The 19,305-nt window shown below is 45.5% G+C and overlaps 1 protein-coding gene across 1 annotated transcript in view; it reads right to left on the reverse strand.

Moving 5' to 3' along the window:
- Positions 1-2,881: 2,881 nt before the first annotated feature.
- The window catches only part of St6galnac5 (ST6 N-acetylgalactosaminide alpha-2,6-sialyltransferase 5), a 168,462-nt gene continuing 152,038 nt past the window's right edge, over positions 2,882-19,305 (reverse strand). Inside the window, exon 5 of the mRNA XM_028879173.2 lies at positions 2,882-5,800. Within this exon, the coding sequence (XP_028735006.1) occupies positions 5,569-5,800 (232 nt within the window). The 3' untranslated portion in view covers positions 2,882-5,568. The remainder of the gene's footprint in view (positions 5,801-19,305) is intronic.

The following is a 19,305-nucleotide window of genomic DNA, read 5'->3' on the forward strand; positions in this document are numbered from 1 at the left end:
CCAAGGATCAACTTACATTAACAGTAGCTTGGAGGGCCAACAACTTACCACCTATTATTCTCAATTTTCCTATTTGAAAAAAAAATGGCGGAGGGAGGTGGGATTGTGGCAAAACAGGATACATGTTATCAATGACATATAAAACACACTAGATATTTGGTAGTGTAGTGTAACATTTTGATATATCCTCGTGGGTTTCCTGATTTGGAAACTGAAGAACTAATTTCATGGTAAAGAACCAGAGATGTAAAGATAACTTCACGGGGAGCAGGCAGGAATGGTGACTGCTTGGGAGCAGGCATGCTCCCAGGGCAGAGTGGTAACTTCACAGGGAGCAGGCATGCTCCCAGGACAGAGTGGTAACTTCACGGGGAGCAGGCATGCTCCCAGGACAGAGTGGTAACTTCACGGGGAGAAGGCATGCTCCCAGGACAGAGTGGTAACTTCACGGGGAACAGGCATGCTCCCAGGACAGAGTGGTAACTTCATGGGGAGCAGGTATGCTCCAGGACAGAGTGGTAACTTCATGGGGAGCAGGTTTGCTCCCAGGACAGAGTGGTAACTTCATGGGGAGCAGGCATGCTCCCAGGGCAGAGAGGCACAGCATGCATGAGGTTCTTCACACCACCCCATTGAGAGTCTGTTTGAAGTCCTGTTAGAATGACTTTCTTAACAATTCCATGCGCCAATGTGGGGAAATGTCTAATTCTGGTCCAAGAACAAGCACTGTCCTTCCATGCAGAGTCTTGAAGCCTCTTCCTCAGCTTCAGCAAATGAAGTTGAGACAATTGATTGAGGATGTGGAGGGGCAGACAATGAGAGCAGGGAGTGTCCCCAGCTCAAGAAGGCTTGTCCTTGTCCTTTGGAGAGAAGCCCTGTGGTAGATGCTCACCTTTACTGCCTCCACTGTCTTGCCCTTTCCTGCAGCCAGGAGTAACAGGCTCCAGGAGCTGGCAGTAGTGACTGCAGAGTCCTGGGTACCTTTCATGTTTTCTCCCTCACTTCCCAATAGGGATAAAACTTTGGATGTGAGTGTATCCCTAATTTTGATAGGCTTTCCCAGCACTTCACAAAGCAGTCGATCAGGGTGAAGGCGAGCTGTTTCTTGCCTCTTTTTAGCCTCTGTTGTGCTGTAGCCACAGGAGTCAGAGTCCTTGCTGCTTTTTTGCCTGTCTGCACTTGCTGTAGCATTTGTCAATATTAAATTTAATTTGTGCTCAGAGCACTTTGCTACCGGGGAAAACACAAAGCTCGCTGAACTTTACCTTCCCTGTGTGTTCAGTCCAGCCAGCATTAGCAAGCCTAATGAACTCTGCAAGGTTGTCCTACCCAAATGTAGGTCAACTCTGTTGACTGAACACATTGTGTGTTTAGAAACTGACCTTGTAAAATCCACTTGAAATTTATCTACCTCACAACCCAATGAATCGCTTGTTCTTTTACAATAGAATGTATTTGTGTCCAAGCATCAATCCAATGGGTCAACATTAAAGTGGTCAACATCAACAACAGACATTTATTGAGCGCCTATTGTGTGCAAGGCACTGTACTAGGTGTGGGGCTACAAAGACAAAGGAGAGACAGCCCCTGCCCTCAAGGAGCTTACAATCTAGTCTAACAGACACACACATAGAAAGACACAGGACAATCAAGGTAGCATGTCATACTGGGGCACAAGTACAAAACAGGATCTCAGTCTGTTTTTATTTTCATGTACATTTCAATACCCTGAGTAGGTGGGGGAGTGAGCTCTCACCTTCAAAGCCTTCGGAACAGCCTCACCCTTTCCACTTCCGATGGACATCTGGTGTGCTAAAACCTAGGCGATCTGTAACTCCTCTTGTCCCACCTCCTCAGGCTTCGCATTTTAGTTTTTTAGGGTTTTGTTTTTGAGAAACTTCAGAGAGGATGACGTTCTGTCCTGCTTTGTCCAAGATGACCCTTCATTTAGGATGTAAACTCCTTCCTTTCCCAGTCTAGGCCAGCCAGGAGGCACATAGCTCCAGTACCTTTGTCTTGTAGTGGGGTAGACTCCTGCATCCACCATGCTACTGCTCTAGGAGACCCTACACCAAGTCTGTTCCTACACAGGTCTGGAGTTAGCAGCCCACCAGGAAGACCTCACCAACACAACACTGGAGCTTTTTAGAAGACAGAAGGATCTGGAGAGGTTGATGGCAAGAAGATGGGGCCTCAAGAGAAGCAGGAGGATGAAGGAAAAGACTAGTGGGTGTGAAATGTGCAGAACAGGAGACAGGCTTGGACCTTCTGTCAGGTAGAACTCCCTCTGGGAGTCTCAGGGTCGCTCACCTAGGGTCACTCACCCATGGCAAATGTCTGGAGAGGTACAAAATAGGTACAAAGGTATTTAAACAGCCCTGTCTTCATCCTAACAGAATTTCTACATTTTCTTTCACTTCCTACCATTCATTTACTTTCTAAATAGTCCTTTGAAGTTGAAATATAGTATTTATTTCGATATGAAGTTATCTGTGTCTGTTCTGATGTCGTTCAGATGGCTCAGAGACAGAGAGGACTGGGAGACAGGTGCCATGTCTCTAGAACACAAATCCAGTAGTAACCTAAGGATTCTGAGAGGCCACACAGCTTACCCTTTAGGGCTGTTTGTTTTCATTTAGTTTTATGAAGCACTGAACTCAGTGCTGTCAGGACCTGTGTGTCCCTGAATCAGTCTGTTTTTACGCCTCGCCCTAAGGAGTAGAGAGCAGGGTGAGTAAAGTATGGGGCTTAGCCCCCTACAGCCTGTTTGTGGGAATGGGAATCACACAGCCAAGTCCCCACACAGCACACTGAATATTTACCTCCTAATGTTCTTTTAATGGGCGTTTTCTTGGGTGAATATTTACTGTAGAATATTAAATGTGAGATTCCTCTTTTTATGGGCCATTTGAAGTGATTGATTTTGTTTGTGGATTCCTGTATCTTTGCCCATAATGGCTATCTATTGTAATGGCCTCTGCCAAATGTTCTTGTGCTGAAATAACAGAAGCCATGGATCGGCCAGCTGTGGCATCATATTACTGTGGTCTTAAAAGATAGGAGGAGGCTGACGATGCCACTGGGGAGAGAAGCAAAAGGTATGCAACACACCAAGTATGACTGAGACTTCAAATCGCCTGAAATCATGAAGTCTGTAAACAGGGTTTGTGTCTTTTCTATCAGAGTTTATGTTTAATGGTGTTGAATGGCATTAAGTCTGACAGTTCTGAAATGATGGTGGTAAGACATGAATTCAATTGCCCACAACCAGGTCCATCAGCACAAGCCATCAGAGCCCTCGGCATTTTCTTTAATGCTGCAGTAAAACCATGACCCAATGATAATTTCTTACACTTAGCTACACCATGTTTTTGAAAAAAATATATGAAGTCAAATATTGTAGCTACATGTGAATTTACAATATTTTCCTGTGAAAGATCCAAGATTCTGGGCGTCTGGTTGCTTCTCATTCTTTTGACTATTTGAGAGGAGGAAATTACAAAAGATGGGTTATCTTGATATTCTTTGTGGGCCTTTCTTTTTTTCCTTTTAAAAAAGAAAACCAGAAAACCTAAAGATACTCAGACGCGTGCAACAGTAGGTCAGGTGATATAGTTACACTCCGGCAGGTGTGCTTTTCCAAATTTCCCTAAGTACAGGAATTGTCAAAGGAACCACTTACTTACATTTCAACAAATAATCTCTTCAAGGGATTGTGAAGGTGACCCGTCAATCAGTTGTGTGCAATTCATACTCTTCTGCTTGTGTTCATGAGAACACTGCTCAGAGGCCATGCTGTGGTAGAATAAAAGTCATTTTCTTACAAAAACTCAGAAGACACTTGAAGAACGAATTCCACTATGCCTTAGACAGCAATTTCAATTTTTTTTACTGACTTTTAATAACTCAAGCCACAATAATACTTGGTTTCTGCTGTCTGAATACCTGGACTGTATTTGCACCTCCACAATGGTACTCTGCATAATTAATAGTTCTACTTAATGAAAGGGAAAGGGACATTATCACTAATTAAGAAGAGGGAAAGAACTGGTGATGTGAGACACCTTTAATCACAAGCCCTGTCCTGTTTGTAAAGTAATGCCTGTTCCCTCATGGCACTAGCTGCTGCCTTCAAATCTGTCATTAGATACACTAATGCTCCGTTGGCAGCATGCAAAGAAAAGTCTAGTATAGTCTTTTCTGAGCAACCTAACTTTTTAAAATGAAAATCTGTAATCCTATTGACCTTGGATTTGAATGAAGTGAGTGAGTGAGTCCTTCCTATTACTTCTAAGACTTGCAGACAGTGGGTCAGAACGGTTCACAGGGCAGTGAGCTGTGAGCTGAGGAATGACTTTGTGATCTCTTCTCCACCCCTCCCTCCTTCTCTCACTTTTTTAGAGAGGTAAGGGATAGAGTTTGGATAAGAGAGACCCTGGAGGAAACCTGATTTCTACCTGGAGGACCCTACCATTTCACTCTGACTTGAAATTTCCAGCTACTGTTAGAGTCATGTCAATCCAAGTGTCTAATCCTCATAAAGGTCAGCGAGAGGCTCATATACCCTTAGTTTGCAAGAGGAACTCTAGGGTCTTCTGGTATACTCTAAAGAAGAGGAAAGCAGAACTTCAAGAGGAATTACTTGTGTCAGTTGCTACTGAATAAAGCTGTTGTATCTTTAAATTCCTCTCATTAGCATCTTCTTTGTTTTAATAACATAGTTTTTGGTTTTCAACTTTGTTCTTTTGAACATTTATGTATATTAGAAAATGTTATAGCTGTTCTTGTTATGAAAGAGCAATTTGCCTGAGCCAAGGGGTTCAAACAATGCCACACATTTTCCTGTCAAATATAGATTTCAAGCTAATAATGAGCGTTGTGAATGCAGTAACTCATCAGCCTGATTCTAGGCCATTCCAACCACCATTCAGGATTAAAGAGTCAGGAAGAATAAATTGCCACATAATCATAATCTATAAAAATACTGCCTAGAGTACACTAAAAAACTCTCAATAAATAAATAGCAGACATTTGCTTTATGAAAATCATTGGAGATGTGCTCTTCAGAAACATGTCCATATGCTCAGGCTTTTTACAAAACACAGAGTCTGACAAATGACGAAGATATAAGTTAGGTTAGGTTATAACCTGATTTAAAAAAAAAAAGTCTTTTGACATGGATGCCTGTAAAGAAATGCAATTAAAGGTGTTGGGCTGCTCCTGTTTCAGTTTTGAAGGCAATATTTCCACCCTGGAGTGTTCCTAGCCATGGCAGTGTCACGGAAGCGAGGGTTCGGTCTCCTTTTCAAAGAGACAATACTCGTCAGGATGCGTTCATTCTGAAAGAGTCTCAGGCTGGGGGTCACAGAAGCGAGGGTTCAGTCTCCTTTTCAAAGAGACAACACTCGTCAGGACACGTTCATTCTGAAATACTCTCAGGTGGTGGGTTCTGTCCTAGGTGCTGAAGGGCACCACTGTCCAGTTTCCACTCCCTGCCTGGAGTTCAAGTCCTTCCTCTCGTGGCTGATGGTGTGGACACCACACCTTACTCTCTGGCACGTGAACCCCTCAGAACACAGGTTTATCCTCAGCATGATTCACAGGGGGTGATTCTGGTTTCCAGTCTGGTTGAAAAAAGTGAATGTTGAATGTCCGTGCCCAGTTCTTAAACACCCGCTTCTCTGTGATGAAACGGTGGTGGCTGCCCTTCCGTCCTCGCTCATGCGAGAGGTACATTGTACATTCATCGGGTCCAGAAGGCTCGTAGTAATGATAAGGTACTGAAGGGTGCTTAGGATCCCTGTGGGAGGAAAGAGAGATAACTGTTAAAGAAGAACAGAGCAAAACAAAACAAAAATTCAAACCATACACAATATAAAATGTGCTTTTTCATTGATCAATTCAAGAAGGATGTTATTCTTATAAGCTGAAAGACACAAATTATATTTTCTCATCAGATGAACTTCAGCAGATTTTTTTTGTGCTGAAGTAATAAGAAAACAGAGAGGGTTTTGAGGTTGTAAAACAAGTGCAGCATCAGAGAGCTTAGAAACGTGCTGTTGGATGCACAGGCCACAGGCTATAGGCACCATGTGTGTGCATCATTATACTAATGCTTCTAGTTGCCACACTTGTTACTAACCTCCCCAAAGCTTGAGAACGTTGGAAACAAAAACTAAGCAGTCTGTTTGCCTCCCCACTGCAGCACTCTGTATCCACAGGGTCTTCCCAGTGAGGCATGACTTAAAGGACCGTACCTGACCTGGCTCCTCCCTGGAGTCATTCCCTCCGACCTTGCTCACTCTACTTCAGGCACACTGAACTTTTGACTGTCAGCTGTACCAACTGCTGTGGAATAATCCTCTTGTGCACCGTAACATTTGTCACTCGAATTGCTTTAATAAGCACTAATTAGCCAGTAGCCAGGCAGGAAGTTAGGTGGGACAATCAGACTGAGGACTGGGATGAAGAAGGGTGGAGTTGAGAGAGACTTGAGCCAGCCATCCAAGAAGCAAGTTGCCAGAGGACTGGTAAAGCCACGGCCATGTGTCAATACATAGATTAATAGAAATAGGTTAATTTAAACGTAAGAGCTAGTTGATAATATACCTGAGCTAACAGCCAAACATTTTGTAATTAATGTAGGCCTCTGTGTGGTAATTTGGGAAGTGGCCACTGGGAATTTGGGAACACATGGATGGCACAGGAAAGCTCCATCTCCATTTACAACCAACCATTCCCCTGCCTCAGAGCCTTTGCACTTGAGGATGAGCACCTGTCTGGAATCTTCCTCATGCGTTCATCTTTCTCTCTGTTAGAGATCAAATGCATCCTCTTTGTGGTGGTCTGACTGAGAATGCCCCCACAGGCTCAGATATTTGAATGTCTGATTCCCAGTTGGTGGACTGTTCAGAATTAGGAGGTGTGGCCTTGTTGGAGAGAGTGTGTCACTGGGGGTGGGGGCTGGGGTAAGGTTTCAAAAGCCCACACCCAGCCTAGTCTCACTCTGCTCCTGTTTGTGGATCAGGATATAAGCTCTCAGCTATTGCTCCAGCACCATGTCTACCTGTCTATTGCCATGCTCCCTGCCATGGTGGTCATGCATGGACTAACCCCCAAACTGTAAGCAAACCCCCAATTAAATGATTTCTGTTACAACTGCCTTGGTCATGGTGTTTCATCACAGCAAAGGACGGTGACTAAGACACTCTTTGAGTACCTCACCTTCCATCCCCTTCACTCCACCCGTCAGTTTCCTTAGCGTATTAATCTTCTCAAGAACTGCTGTTGTTTACCTATTTATTGTCTGCTGTGAGGACAGGGATTTATCTCATTTCTGGGACTCTGCCTAGTATGGAGGTAATAAACAATGTTTGAATTTCTGTCCTTAGATGGAGTGAGCAGCTGAATGCCACACCACTACAGACATTTTCTCCTCTAATGGTTCTAAGTCTGATTTCATGGGGTAAAAAAGAAGACAGCCAGCAGGCAGACACTGTTTTAGTCTCATCGTTGTAGGTGGACCATATGTCCCATGTCTAGTGTCCCTTGGTCCAGAAATCCTCAACTCCCCTCCTCCATCCCTTCAGGAGAGACTGACAGTCCTAGTATGTTTTTACTATATCCCCCATCTCTGCCTCAGATAAGAACACTTGATCAATTTCTTCAAGGTAGTAGACTCAATTCTGACATGTGTGTGTGTGTGTGTGTGTGTGTGTGTGTGTGTGTAGGCTTGTTATAAAGAGACAAATGTGCTCTGGTTTTAGACTATTAACCATTATAGAATAGTGCTCCCACTTCTTCTGAGCATGAACAGTAGACAGCCTCATCAAGGCTCCCACCAGGCAGTCTTTGCTGTTTTGAGCCACTAGGCATGTCCAGTTTGCTGCCATGTGTGTCTCAAGATAGCTGGAATGCAGCCTGACATGTGTGTAGACCACAATGGCATGTCATAAGGTCACAAGGTCGGACACTCCTGCTAGGGAAAGGAGCAGGCTGTTGAGTAAGACTTTTGCAGTGGTCTTTCAAAACCTGATGTCTGAAGGCTCTCCTTTAAGACAGGAGCTATCCCCAAGATGCTCCTCCTGCTAGCTACCCTCCTACTCTTTTCCTTTGAAGGCGATCAATACTCAGATGAGTTTTAGAGTAGCAGCCTTCCCAGGGTCAGAGATCGAAGTCTTTTATCAGAAGAGGTGTCAAGTCTGTGGCTCTGACAAGAGTAAACCTCCGGGCAGCATCTCCTCTTAGGTTAAAGTTGTTCCAGGAAGAGAGATTTATTTCCGTCATGCCAGCCCAGATGCTGTGCTGGGTTAACCCTCTGCATCTCTAATTTAAGCCTGTCTTGGATCAGGGACTGCTCCTCCACCCAGTCAGTCTCTGCAGATTTCACTGACTGCCTACCCTAGACTCGGAATACCGTAAAGTTCAGTAGAAAGCATTTCCAGTACAGCAGACTCATGTCGGAGAAAATTCAGGTCGGAACCGGCCACTACTTATAAACAACAAACAAGAAGGGGCAGAGAGCTTCATGGTGAACCCTGCCCGTTGTCAGAGCACGTAAGAGGCTGAGGCGAGAGGATCGCTGTGAGCTCCAGGCTGGCCTGGGTCATAGAGTGGGACAATATAAAACAACAGCAATGCGTAAAAAAATCAAGACTCAAACAAGCAAGCAAGAAAACAAGGTGTATGCATGTAAAATCCATCTCTGTGTGTGAAATCCTCCTCTGAGGGTTCATATAGCATGACTGGGGAAGGCTGCCAAACTCATCTGCCATGCTATTACAGGGGTTATCTTTCCTTTCATATCAATTTAGCTTTTCAATGTGATTCGCCCAGGTTTTAGGCATCTTATTGGCATCAATCTACTAAAGAAACAATTAGCTTTCTAAAAATATCATGTGATTGATGCAGCATCTAGGAATAGAGGGTAATTGGAAGTCAGCTAAAGGATGCTGGGGATCAATTTCCTTATCCAAGAGGGCCATCTCTTTGAGTGAAAGCTTATTGGGTTCCATATTGATCACCTACAGGGAGATTAGATTTATGTATTTGGGTACCAGGGTTTCAGAGGTGTCCATGTGGCCATTCATGGAAGTGAAAGTTATTTTTATCTTTTAACGCTTAGTCCAAAGAATTGAAAAGCCCTTTGCTGGGCTTGGGAATGCAGATCTGAGACAGGGTAGGAACTGCCCTCTAGTGTGGGAATCTGCCCTCAGCTGCATCCACCTTTCCATTCAGCAAGTCTTCCTTTGCTTCAGGTCATAAGCCCTTTTGTTGCATCTCCAACATGCCTTTCCCTCTTCATATTCCTCATCCCATGAAAACCATCAATGTCTGTGAATTTCCATATGCCAAAGATGTGTTCAAAGGGATTTGGCACTGGACTTCATGTCTGGGGCTGGGCTGGGGCAGATTGGCCCAGAGTAAGTTCTCCTGCCTGTCTTAACTTCCTAAAGTCAAGTTCCACAGTCTCAACCAAAGGAGGGCTGGTTTGCTCTTTCTTTTTAGAGAGAGCAGATGAGGAGGGTGAAGGAATTAGCATGTAATACATATGGAAGCTTTAAGGAACTATCACCACCAGCATGCTGCTGCCATGGATTCTGGTTTAAGTCATACGGAGAGGACCCAGCACAAGTGGTTTTTGAAGTGTCTTTAAGGTTGAGCATCAAAATAAATATCAGCAATATTGGATAATCTAACTCATGAGGCAAAATAAATATCTACAGCCCCATGAGGATTGCAATAAAGAACTGAATAAATAGTTAACAAATGGAGAAGTAGCCTGCCATTTCAAAAGAATTCCAATTAATAAATATAGAAAAAAAGAGGAGATTCAAAATTAATCCCAGGACAGTGTAGTAATTATTGAAAACAAAGTGTGCCAACCAACCATTGGTAGGAAAGAGATGGGAGAAATATGTTATCTGCATGGTCTTAATGTATCTCCCTCAAGATAAGTGTTAATGACCTTGTGAAAAATAGTCACTGTACAATGAGTAAATTCAGCAGGAATTCTGCCAATCAAATGGTTGTCAGCAGCAAGAGGACAGAGACACAGGTTCACATTCCACCCTCTCTAACTTGAGGAGTTTCCTTGGTAACTTAAAGGGACCTCATCTCCGGCCAAATTAGGATTTGTGACTGTGGTGCTGAAGGAACTCTAGGACCCATCGGTTTAGTGAAGCAGAGTTGGTGATATTATTAATCGTATTTTTAATGCAGGTTTAAGCATGAGGATTAAAGGAAGGAGAGGCACTCAGAAGAGAGTAACACATGCTCAAGTAGAGGTGCATGCTCTGAAGAGAGCGCAGGAAAGTAAGACATACCCAAGCATGGATAGAGGCTCCTCAAGGGAGATAAGCAATTAATTATCCCAGAATGAGCCATTTGTACCATTTTAGTGGCTCTCAAATTGTCTCCCAAAAGGCCCTCAAGAAGCCCTTTCTTTCCTTTCTCTCCTGATGAGACACATGAGGTGGCTCCATGATGCTGGCAAAGACTCAGACCTTCAACCAGATTCCCAGGCAGAGGACGTTTCCCACTCCTTATGTCCTCAAGGATCCTGCCTGAGCATCACTAGTAATAAACTATAGTACTGCCACGTACAGTTTGATAGGAGATGTTCATCACATCTGTGGTCCCCTCCTAAGGAATGAATAGCAGGCTAATTACAAGGAAATATCAAATAAATCAGACAGCATGGGGATTCTAGTGCGTGAGCACTGACCAGTGCTCTTCAAAGGTGACAAGGTCGTGGAAGACAGGAGAGGTCTGCAGAGACTGATGCCGGCTGGGTAAGGTGCTGACATCCTGAAAGAGGTCTTGGAGGAGATAAAGGCTATTAGCAGAGCCACATAAGGTTTCACTGAAGTCTGGAATTTAATTGAGTAGCACACTGATGTTAATGTCTCAGTTTTGGTAATCAGACCACAGTTATGCAAAATGTCAGCACAAAATAGTCAGAGGAAGGGCAAATAGACTCTTTATGCACTACTTTGGCAACTTTTGTGTGAATCTAAAATTATTTTAAACACATATATTATAAAGGCTGTATATTTTGTTATTTTTATATGCATTTCAAAATAAACAAAACAAACGCCTTAGGATATTCTTTTCTATTCTACCCATACAGCCAGGGTAGAGAAGGTGTGCGTGTGTGTGTGTGTGTGTGTGTGTGTCTGTGTGTGTGTGTCTGTGTCTGTGTGTGTGTGTCTGTGTGTGTGTGTCTGTGTGTGTGTCCATGTATGTGTGTGTGTGTCTGTGTGTAACATGAATCTAAAATGGTCTTTTTAATGAAAACAGACCTGGAGCCAGATATTGGGGGTGAACGCTGAAAGATCAGAGAATCAGAACAGCCACAGCTAACCTCACCTCTCCAACTTCTCAGCCAATCCTGTTTCCTCAGACTGGAAGCCTCTGTGTCCTCATCCAGAATGAATCTCAGCTGAACTACTGCTAAAAGCCTTAAAAGCTTAACAGACCTAGTTCCTAGTCCTCACACCTTATATACCTTTCTGCTTCCTGCCATCACTTCCTGGGATTAAAGGTGTGTGTCTTTTCCAAGCAAGACATGAGATCTCAAGTGCAGGATTAAAGGCATATGCGCCACCATTTTCTGGCTTCTATGTCTATTTAGTGGCTGTTCTGTTCTCTGACCCCAGATTAAGTTTATTGGGGTGCACAAAATATCAACCACATCTGTGTGTCCGTGTGTGTGTCCATGTGTGTATGTTACATGTTCACACAAGTGCTGTCATGTTTGTGGAGGACAGAGGATAAACTCAGCTGCTGTTCTTCAGGTACTTTCCACTTTATTTTTTGAGATGCAGTCTCTCATTGGCCTGGAGCACACCGAGCCAGTGAGGCTGGATGGTCAGGAAGCACTAGACATCTACTGTCTCTGCTCTTCAGTCCTGGAATTGCAAGCTTGTCAGCACATTATTTCCCCCATGGGTTCTGAGACGCCAACTCTGTCCTCATGATTACAAGTAAGTACTTACTGGCTGAGCCAACTACCCCAGCTCAGGGGACACCTGGCTGAGCCAACTACCCCAGCCCAGGAGACACTGGCTGAGCCATCCACCCCAGCCCAGGGGACACTGGCTGAGCCATCCACCCCAGCCAGGGACACTGGCTGAGCCATCCACCCCAGCCCAGGGACACTGGCTGAGCCATCCACCCCAGCCCAGGGGACACTGGCTGAGCCATCCACCCCAGCCCAGGGGACACTGGCTGAGCCATCCATCCCAGCCCAGGGGACACTGGCTGAGCCATCCATCCCAGCCCAGGGGACACTGGCTGAGCCATCCATCCCAGCCCAGGGGACACTGGCTGGGCCATCCACCCCAGCCCTGCAGACACTGGCTGAGCCATCCACCCCAGCCCAGGGACACTGGCTGAGCCATCCACCCCAGCCCAGGGGACACTGGCTGAGCCATCCACCCCAGCCCAGGAGACACTGGCTGAGCCATCTACCCAGCCAGCCCAGGGAACACCTCAGCCAGAACTGACATTGCGAGTACCTCAGGTCTTAGCTTACATGCCCTGTTTCCATCTCCATCAGCTCTCTCGGGTAATCATGAAGCTTCCACTGTGCAGATTAGTGTGTCGTCCTCCCCCCCCCCCCAGGTAGAGCTCAGTGCCTGGATTTAGGCACAAAATCTGCTCAGGGACCACCCAAGTTGCCAGACTTGACCATGTCAGTCCAGAGGCCTCGGCACTCTCCATATACTAACACATTTAATCTTCCCAATGGCCCTGTAAGGAACATGCTAAACTTAGGCATGGAAAAACTAAAGAAGTTTCAGAGCCAAGATGGGGACCACCATCAGCTCACTGTGGACACACTACTCTTAAGGGGTGTTTTATATCTTGGCTAAACTTCTGACTCCCAGGTGAAGTCTCTGTATTAATGGTCCCCATGTTTCTGCCTGTCCCAGCCACAGGCAGTAAGAGACAGCTTGCTTCCTGTTACATTCTTCCTCTCTGGAGGACCTTCTGAGTGGTGTTCACTCTGTGTGCTTTATCTGAGTGTTAGGCAGGTGACAGGTTCATGCACATCTGTTCACCAATATAAATGTCATCAAGAGTTTGCAATGTTCCATTTTCTAAAAATACTTTGCAGGTAATCTGAATAATCAGGGGGTGTTATATTATGGAAATGCAGGGGAGGGATACTTCAATTCAAGGGTTCAGAACATTCCACCTCAAAATATGATGTCTTCACGTTGAAGAGACGGCAGATGCAAAGTCAACTCTTTCCCTGCCCTTGCCCCATGAAGGGACCTTTAGAGAATTCTTGACCTCCTGTAAAGTAGACCATAGAGCCTTCAGCCCAGAGGAAAGAAACAGCCTTAACTCAGGGCATAGAGATTACCAGAAAGGCCGAAGAAAGTCGCAGGAACTTGGCCTGATTTATCGTCACTAGTCCATACTTCCTGTCTAATACTGCTTCACAACGGTCTGCTTCCTCAAAACTAGCCTGAAAACACATTTCCCTACTCCCTAGAGCCCGGGAACTTTCTAGACACGCTTCTGTTTGGCATAGTATCCATCGTATCTGAAACTCAGGAAATGCTTGAAGAGCAGAGTGGAATGAACAGTGGCTGTGGGCCTGGGTTACCCTGCACTTGGCCTGCACCAGAGTCCTTTAGAGAAAACCACTGTCACAAAGCAGCCCTGCCTCTGCCCGTGGGACTCATGAGCCACCTGGATTTCCTACTGAGTGGCTTCTTCAGCAAGAAATTAGCTGGTTACCTGGCAAGCCTGTGGCATTACCACCACATCTGGGGAGCCCACGGAGCACCCAACCCAGCTGTTCGTCCTTTGCAGGAGAGTAAGCCACCGTGCTCTCCTGTCCTGACTCCTAGGTGGCACCATGATGTTTCAGAGAGACCCACCTCTGGGAGACAGCAGCTCATGGAAGCGGTCAGTCTCAGGTACACGTTAGCCACGCTGTGGCAAAGCTGGAGGAAGTGGTGAACCGCCAGGAAGAAGCACACTGTAGTGTCATGCTTCACTAAACGTGAGCCACACAGGTGGCCCCGCCATTCTGTACCTGCCCACCCTAAGTGTCGGATTCTGCTCAGGGGACCATTGCCAAGTAGGAACTGTCCCTGCCGCTTCTGCTGGCAGCTTTATTAATGCTCACTAGCTAATAATTCTAGCAGAATCAACTCTCTGGTATTCATGATACCTTTGAGATGTCCTTCACATTATGGATGAGATATTAATTTAGTTCCGTGACAGTGATCACTCTGAATCATTACTCCACTAATTAATAAGAAATGATGTCTAGCAGAGAATTGTAAACTTGGTAATGTGCTAAGTATGACCGGAAATAAGATTATTAGGTAGAATTTAAATGCTTGGTCCATTATTATCACAAATAATTTACAATGGAAATGATATTAAAAATACTCACCATAACTTAGTTTAGAAAGCAATGATAACAGAGCTTTCCAGCAATTTATAGTCCATTCAAAGGATGGATTAGGCTCCCTATCTGGAGACGGCATGATTTAAGGGGCTACCATATACAGAAGAATACATTTTGATGCTGTCACTGGGGCAGCACACCATTAATTCTCTCCAGCTTTCTGAACCCCGATGGATATGAAGTCTGGTAAGGCAGGGTTGGTGGGGGCTGGCACTCAAGCCCCTCTCTGGGGATCCAGCCAATGCTGGCCTCTACTGACAAAATATGAAGTTACCATTTGCTAATTACGCCTTCCATTCATCATGTCCTTTTATTTGACTTGCAATTAATGTTTTGAATCAAATTCTTCTTTTCTCTAGATTGGTTTTTAATGTATGTGTGTCTGTGTGTGTGTGTCACGTGTGATGGTGCCTGTGGAGGCCCAGATGTTGGAACCCTAGAGCTGGAGTTACAGGAGGTTGTGAGCCACCTGCTGTGGGTCCTGGGAACCAAACTCAGATCCTCTGAAAGAACAGTATGCACTCCTCACCCCAGCCATCTCTTAGCCTCCAAATCAAATTCTTAAACTGCCAAGGGGGAGTCTTTTGGTTTGTCAACGAACTGATTATACTGAATATACACCATGTTCTGGACATGACGGCAAGATCTAAAGATCAAATGGGGACCACGACATCACTGCCTCCTCTTAATGAATGGATGGGTAAATGAAGGAGCTGGAGAAGCCATTGGTGAGCTGGGCAGAGTGGAGGTACAGTAAGGCCAGTGAGCCTGCAGGGCTGACTCACGCAGGAGTGGAATTTGAGCTATGATGGCTAAACAGGAAGGTGAAGGGTTAACAAAGCAGGTACTTAAGATCTGCAGATCTCTGTTCAAATCTTGCCTCTGTCCCTTATCAGCTCCAAGACCTTGACTGGTCTGTGGCCTCATTAGTAAAATACTGGAACCAGCATTACACTTCAGATTGTCACAAGAGTTGATGAATTAATCCATGTGTTTATCCTAAGCTCAGGGCTGGCTTGGGATGTGGGCACAGGAAATAGAAGCCATTACTTAGGAAAGAGCCAGCAGTCTCCAGGTAAATGAAGGAAGGAAAAAGTGGAACTCCATGCTGAGGACAGGGGGGATGTCTGTAGGTTCAGCTCTCTGACAAGATTTTCTGCATGGCTGAAATAAATTTGGGTAGGTGGAGAAGACAGGACCAGAATAGTATGCAAAAGATGCCTCCCGAAGGCTGCCGGACTAAGCTGGAGAGTATGGACTCTGTTTTACGAGAGCTGTGCCAAGTGATAAGGGTCACGACTGTGGTGAGATCGACCCTCTCAGGGACAGCTGAGGAGGAGAACAACCAGGGTTGGCATGAGCAGTGTGAGGTGGTGGCGGGGAGTCTCGGGAGAAGGAGCTGCTTGCTGCTCCCATGGCTTTCAGCCAGGAAGGAGTTAAGTCCCCAGGTCTTGCACATTGTCCTTATCTGCCACCATGGCCATCTACTTCTTCCCTTCGTGGTTTTTAAATATGAATATGAGACTAATCTTCTTCCCAAAGGGCCTATTTACTCAGTATTTTTAGGGCCTCCTAGGAATGTTCTTGTTATTGAATGACTATTCAAGGTAACTGAGGTTCATGGGGTGAAGACAGCCAGACCTCCAGAAGGCCGGGGGAAGAGGGACTTCCTGCACCACCCTACACTTCACACCTGCGGCTCGGGGATTCATAGATTCCTCAACTGTTTGCCTCTCAAAGAATTCAGCCCACCCCTAGCCCCACATTCCCTGACACCACGCAGAAGGCTGCTGACCCAGTCAGGGTCACTGCAGTTAGGCTGCTGGGCTAACTCTGACAGTCAGTGCAAGCCTCTGTCTCTCTGTGCCTCCATCTTCCTGGAGACAAGGAAGTGACAATTACAGTGTCCCAAGAAGCTCGTGGACACTGTGTTCAGACTGGAAAGCTCGTGGACACTGTGTTCAGACTGGAAAGCTCGTGGACACTGTGTTCAGACTGGGAAGCAGCGGGATTCTATCTCAGACCAGAGAGGCGATTGGACTTCTTATCTGCCAGGGGATCTCCGGTTGCAGAGGAATCTTACACAAGAGCCCATTTATATAGGTCTGGGAGGGTTTTCCTTTGGTCAAGTGAGGAGGGAGGTCCTTACCCCAGGCATGCAAAGACTCCTCCAAGTTCACTTGAAACTAAGGATGGGTTTTTCAGAAAAGGTCCGGGGGTCGGATGCCCTGACAAGCAGATGAGCATTTTCTCCACAGGTACCACCCACATAACCTTCTGACCGTTGTGACTAAACTCTGATCAAGTGAGATTCAGGCCCTGAAGTCAGACCCTGCCTCATTCATCTTCCCTCACCCCCCCAGCACCCCACATGGGCTAGTGGAATGAACAGAAGTCTCTGTGCCTACTTTCATGGATGGCCTCTTTTGAAGGTACCAATTGCATCTTCATCTAAAGCAGTTAATTTGTGAAAATGAGCAGTGGCTGAGGTCTGGTGCCATGGTGAGAATTGGGGAAAGCCTGAGAAGCCAGAGAATGGTTAGTTCTCTGGAGGTAGCCTTGTGATAGTCCCCATGTAGCTGGCAGCCTTACGTGTGCAACTGTCAATGGGGCAGAAAAGAGACCCGGCTCAAACTGAAGATCATTCCTGTCCTTCCTTCCCAGGACCCAGCGCCCTCTGTAACTGAGCACTATTGTGCCTTGGGGCACCTTTACAGAGTGTGCCCAAGGGTCCCCCGTTTCCAGACTAGGGAATATTTCCCTCCTGTAACTCAAGGCGGGGCTGAGCTCCCACCAGTTATTAGTGGACTCATCATAAAATCTCAAGACCACTGCTGATGCCCCCAGCATTTTATAGACCTGAGAGCTGAAACTTCTGAGATATGGTCACCGAGTAGCTTGACCAAGTGACCAAGGACCAGTGAAAGTCAAATAACTTTCTCAAGTCCACAACTCTCTTACAGGCAGACATGGCTTGTTTTACCCACAGGAAACTTCCTAGACCACTAAAGAGAGAGTGGGGGACAGAGTCACCTCCCGATATTTAAAAAGTACCTTCTTTATGATGGAGAGTGAATCCACTGCCTGGTACCCTGCGACTCTAAACACGGAACCAAACACACAAGACTGACCATATAGAGGTCACCTTCTGGGGCATTCGATCAACTCAGGCCAAGCCATTACTAACCTTGTGATATAATCCATCTTACCTCCTACAGCTTAGGGTGTACCACAACCACATCTACTACTCCTCGGCTGCTTTCAACATGAAGCCAAAGGTAGAATGGTCCAGTTAGAGAAAGACAGACTTATAAGTTGGTTTTTCATTCTCTGAGGTAGATATTATTTTCAAAGGTCATTTGATACTTGGAAGAGGACTGTCAAAAATGCTGTTTAATAGCCACATGGTGAGTGACATCACCATGCTCATTGTTAGTCTGATGTGGGTTAGGCTTGTGAGAATCTCAGATGACAGAGGTGAGTCCTATTCTTTGAATCTTCCACCAAAAATCTTGACATCTTTCAAAATAACTGTGGAATAATGCTTGGGAGAACATTAACTACTTGTATACCTTACATTAAATCTTAACTTATCAGTAAGATTAATTGCATACAATAGTCTTGCTTGAGCATTGTATGCAGAGCACTGTCCCCGCCATCTCTTCATACTCCCCATAGCCAGCTTGTTTTTATTTTTATTTTCTCAGAAGGGAAGCCAGGCTCAAGGTCACATAGTTGGGAACTGGGTCCTTGTCACTCATCAGCATATCTTGAAAATAAAAGGGGGGTATAGGTATGAGTATGTGTCTCTCTTTGTCTTCTGGTCTGTGGTGGTTAATATTGGTGATTAACTTGACAGGATGTAGACTAAGCTAGCAGATAGACCTCTTGGCATATCTGTGAGAGAGTTTTGGGACTGGTTCATTAAGATGGGAAGACACACCCTAATGTGGATGGCGTCATCCTATGGCTTGGTCCTTGAACTGCAAAACGATAAGAATGAGATGAGCATCTGTATCCATCTCTACTTCCGGTGGGTACAATGCGACCAGATGCCTCAGGTGCCTTTCTCCTCGACCCCTGCCAGCATGGACTGTACCTCCAAGCTGTGAGCTGAAATGGACTCTTCCTTGCTTCGGTTGCTGTCATTGGATATCTTACCACAGCAATGGAAAGTCTATAGACACACCTTCCCACCCTTCCCTGAACAGCTATGGCGAAGAGAAGATGCTCCCAGGAGTGCCCAAGCCTGCCCCCCATGCCACCTGACACTGTTGTGTCTGAGACACAACCTTGGCAGGACCCTTCTGCTCAGAGCATCTTGGCAGGTAACTGCTGCTCCATCTCAGTAGCAGCTGAGGAGCCAAAGTCCAGAGCTGGAGGCCACACATGACATGTTGACATTATCTTAATTTCCTTGTTAGTATCATTCCCTAGATTGTTACCATCCTACCGTACATGAAGTCATGAGGAACTAACTGTGAATAAGAAAAATGACATGTTAACTTGCCTTTAATTTGTTTTCCATAATAAATGACATATTTCCTTGAACACTTGAAGCCATTAACATTTCAATTTATTCATGCTTTTTCTTCCTGGCATCCTAATGGCAATATTACATGATTATATCAGCTTTGATAGCGGCACCTTGCGTCTCTTTTGTTAGACTGTTGATTGGAGGGGCAGCTCACTCTGCTCTGCCATTCTACCTGCTTCCTGCACCTTAATTGTTAAACAGGGAAACAATGCCGGAGATGTAAGTGATCGGGAACTGGATAAAGACCAATCTAGCATGCCTCACAAGGTATCGTTCCAAACACTTTGCACTCATTGGCCTACTTAATCCACCCATGACACCCTGTGTGGAT

Source organism: Peromyscus leucopus, chromosome 6, assembly GCF_004664715.2.
Source record: "Peromyscus leucopus breed LL Stock chromosome 6, UCI_PerLeu_2.1, whole genome shotgun sequence".
NCBI classification, from domain to species: Eukaryota; Metazoa; Chordata; class Mammalia; order Rodentia; family Cricetidae; genus Peromyscus; species Peromyscus leucopus.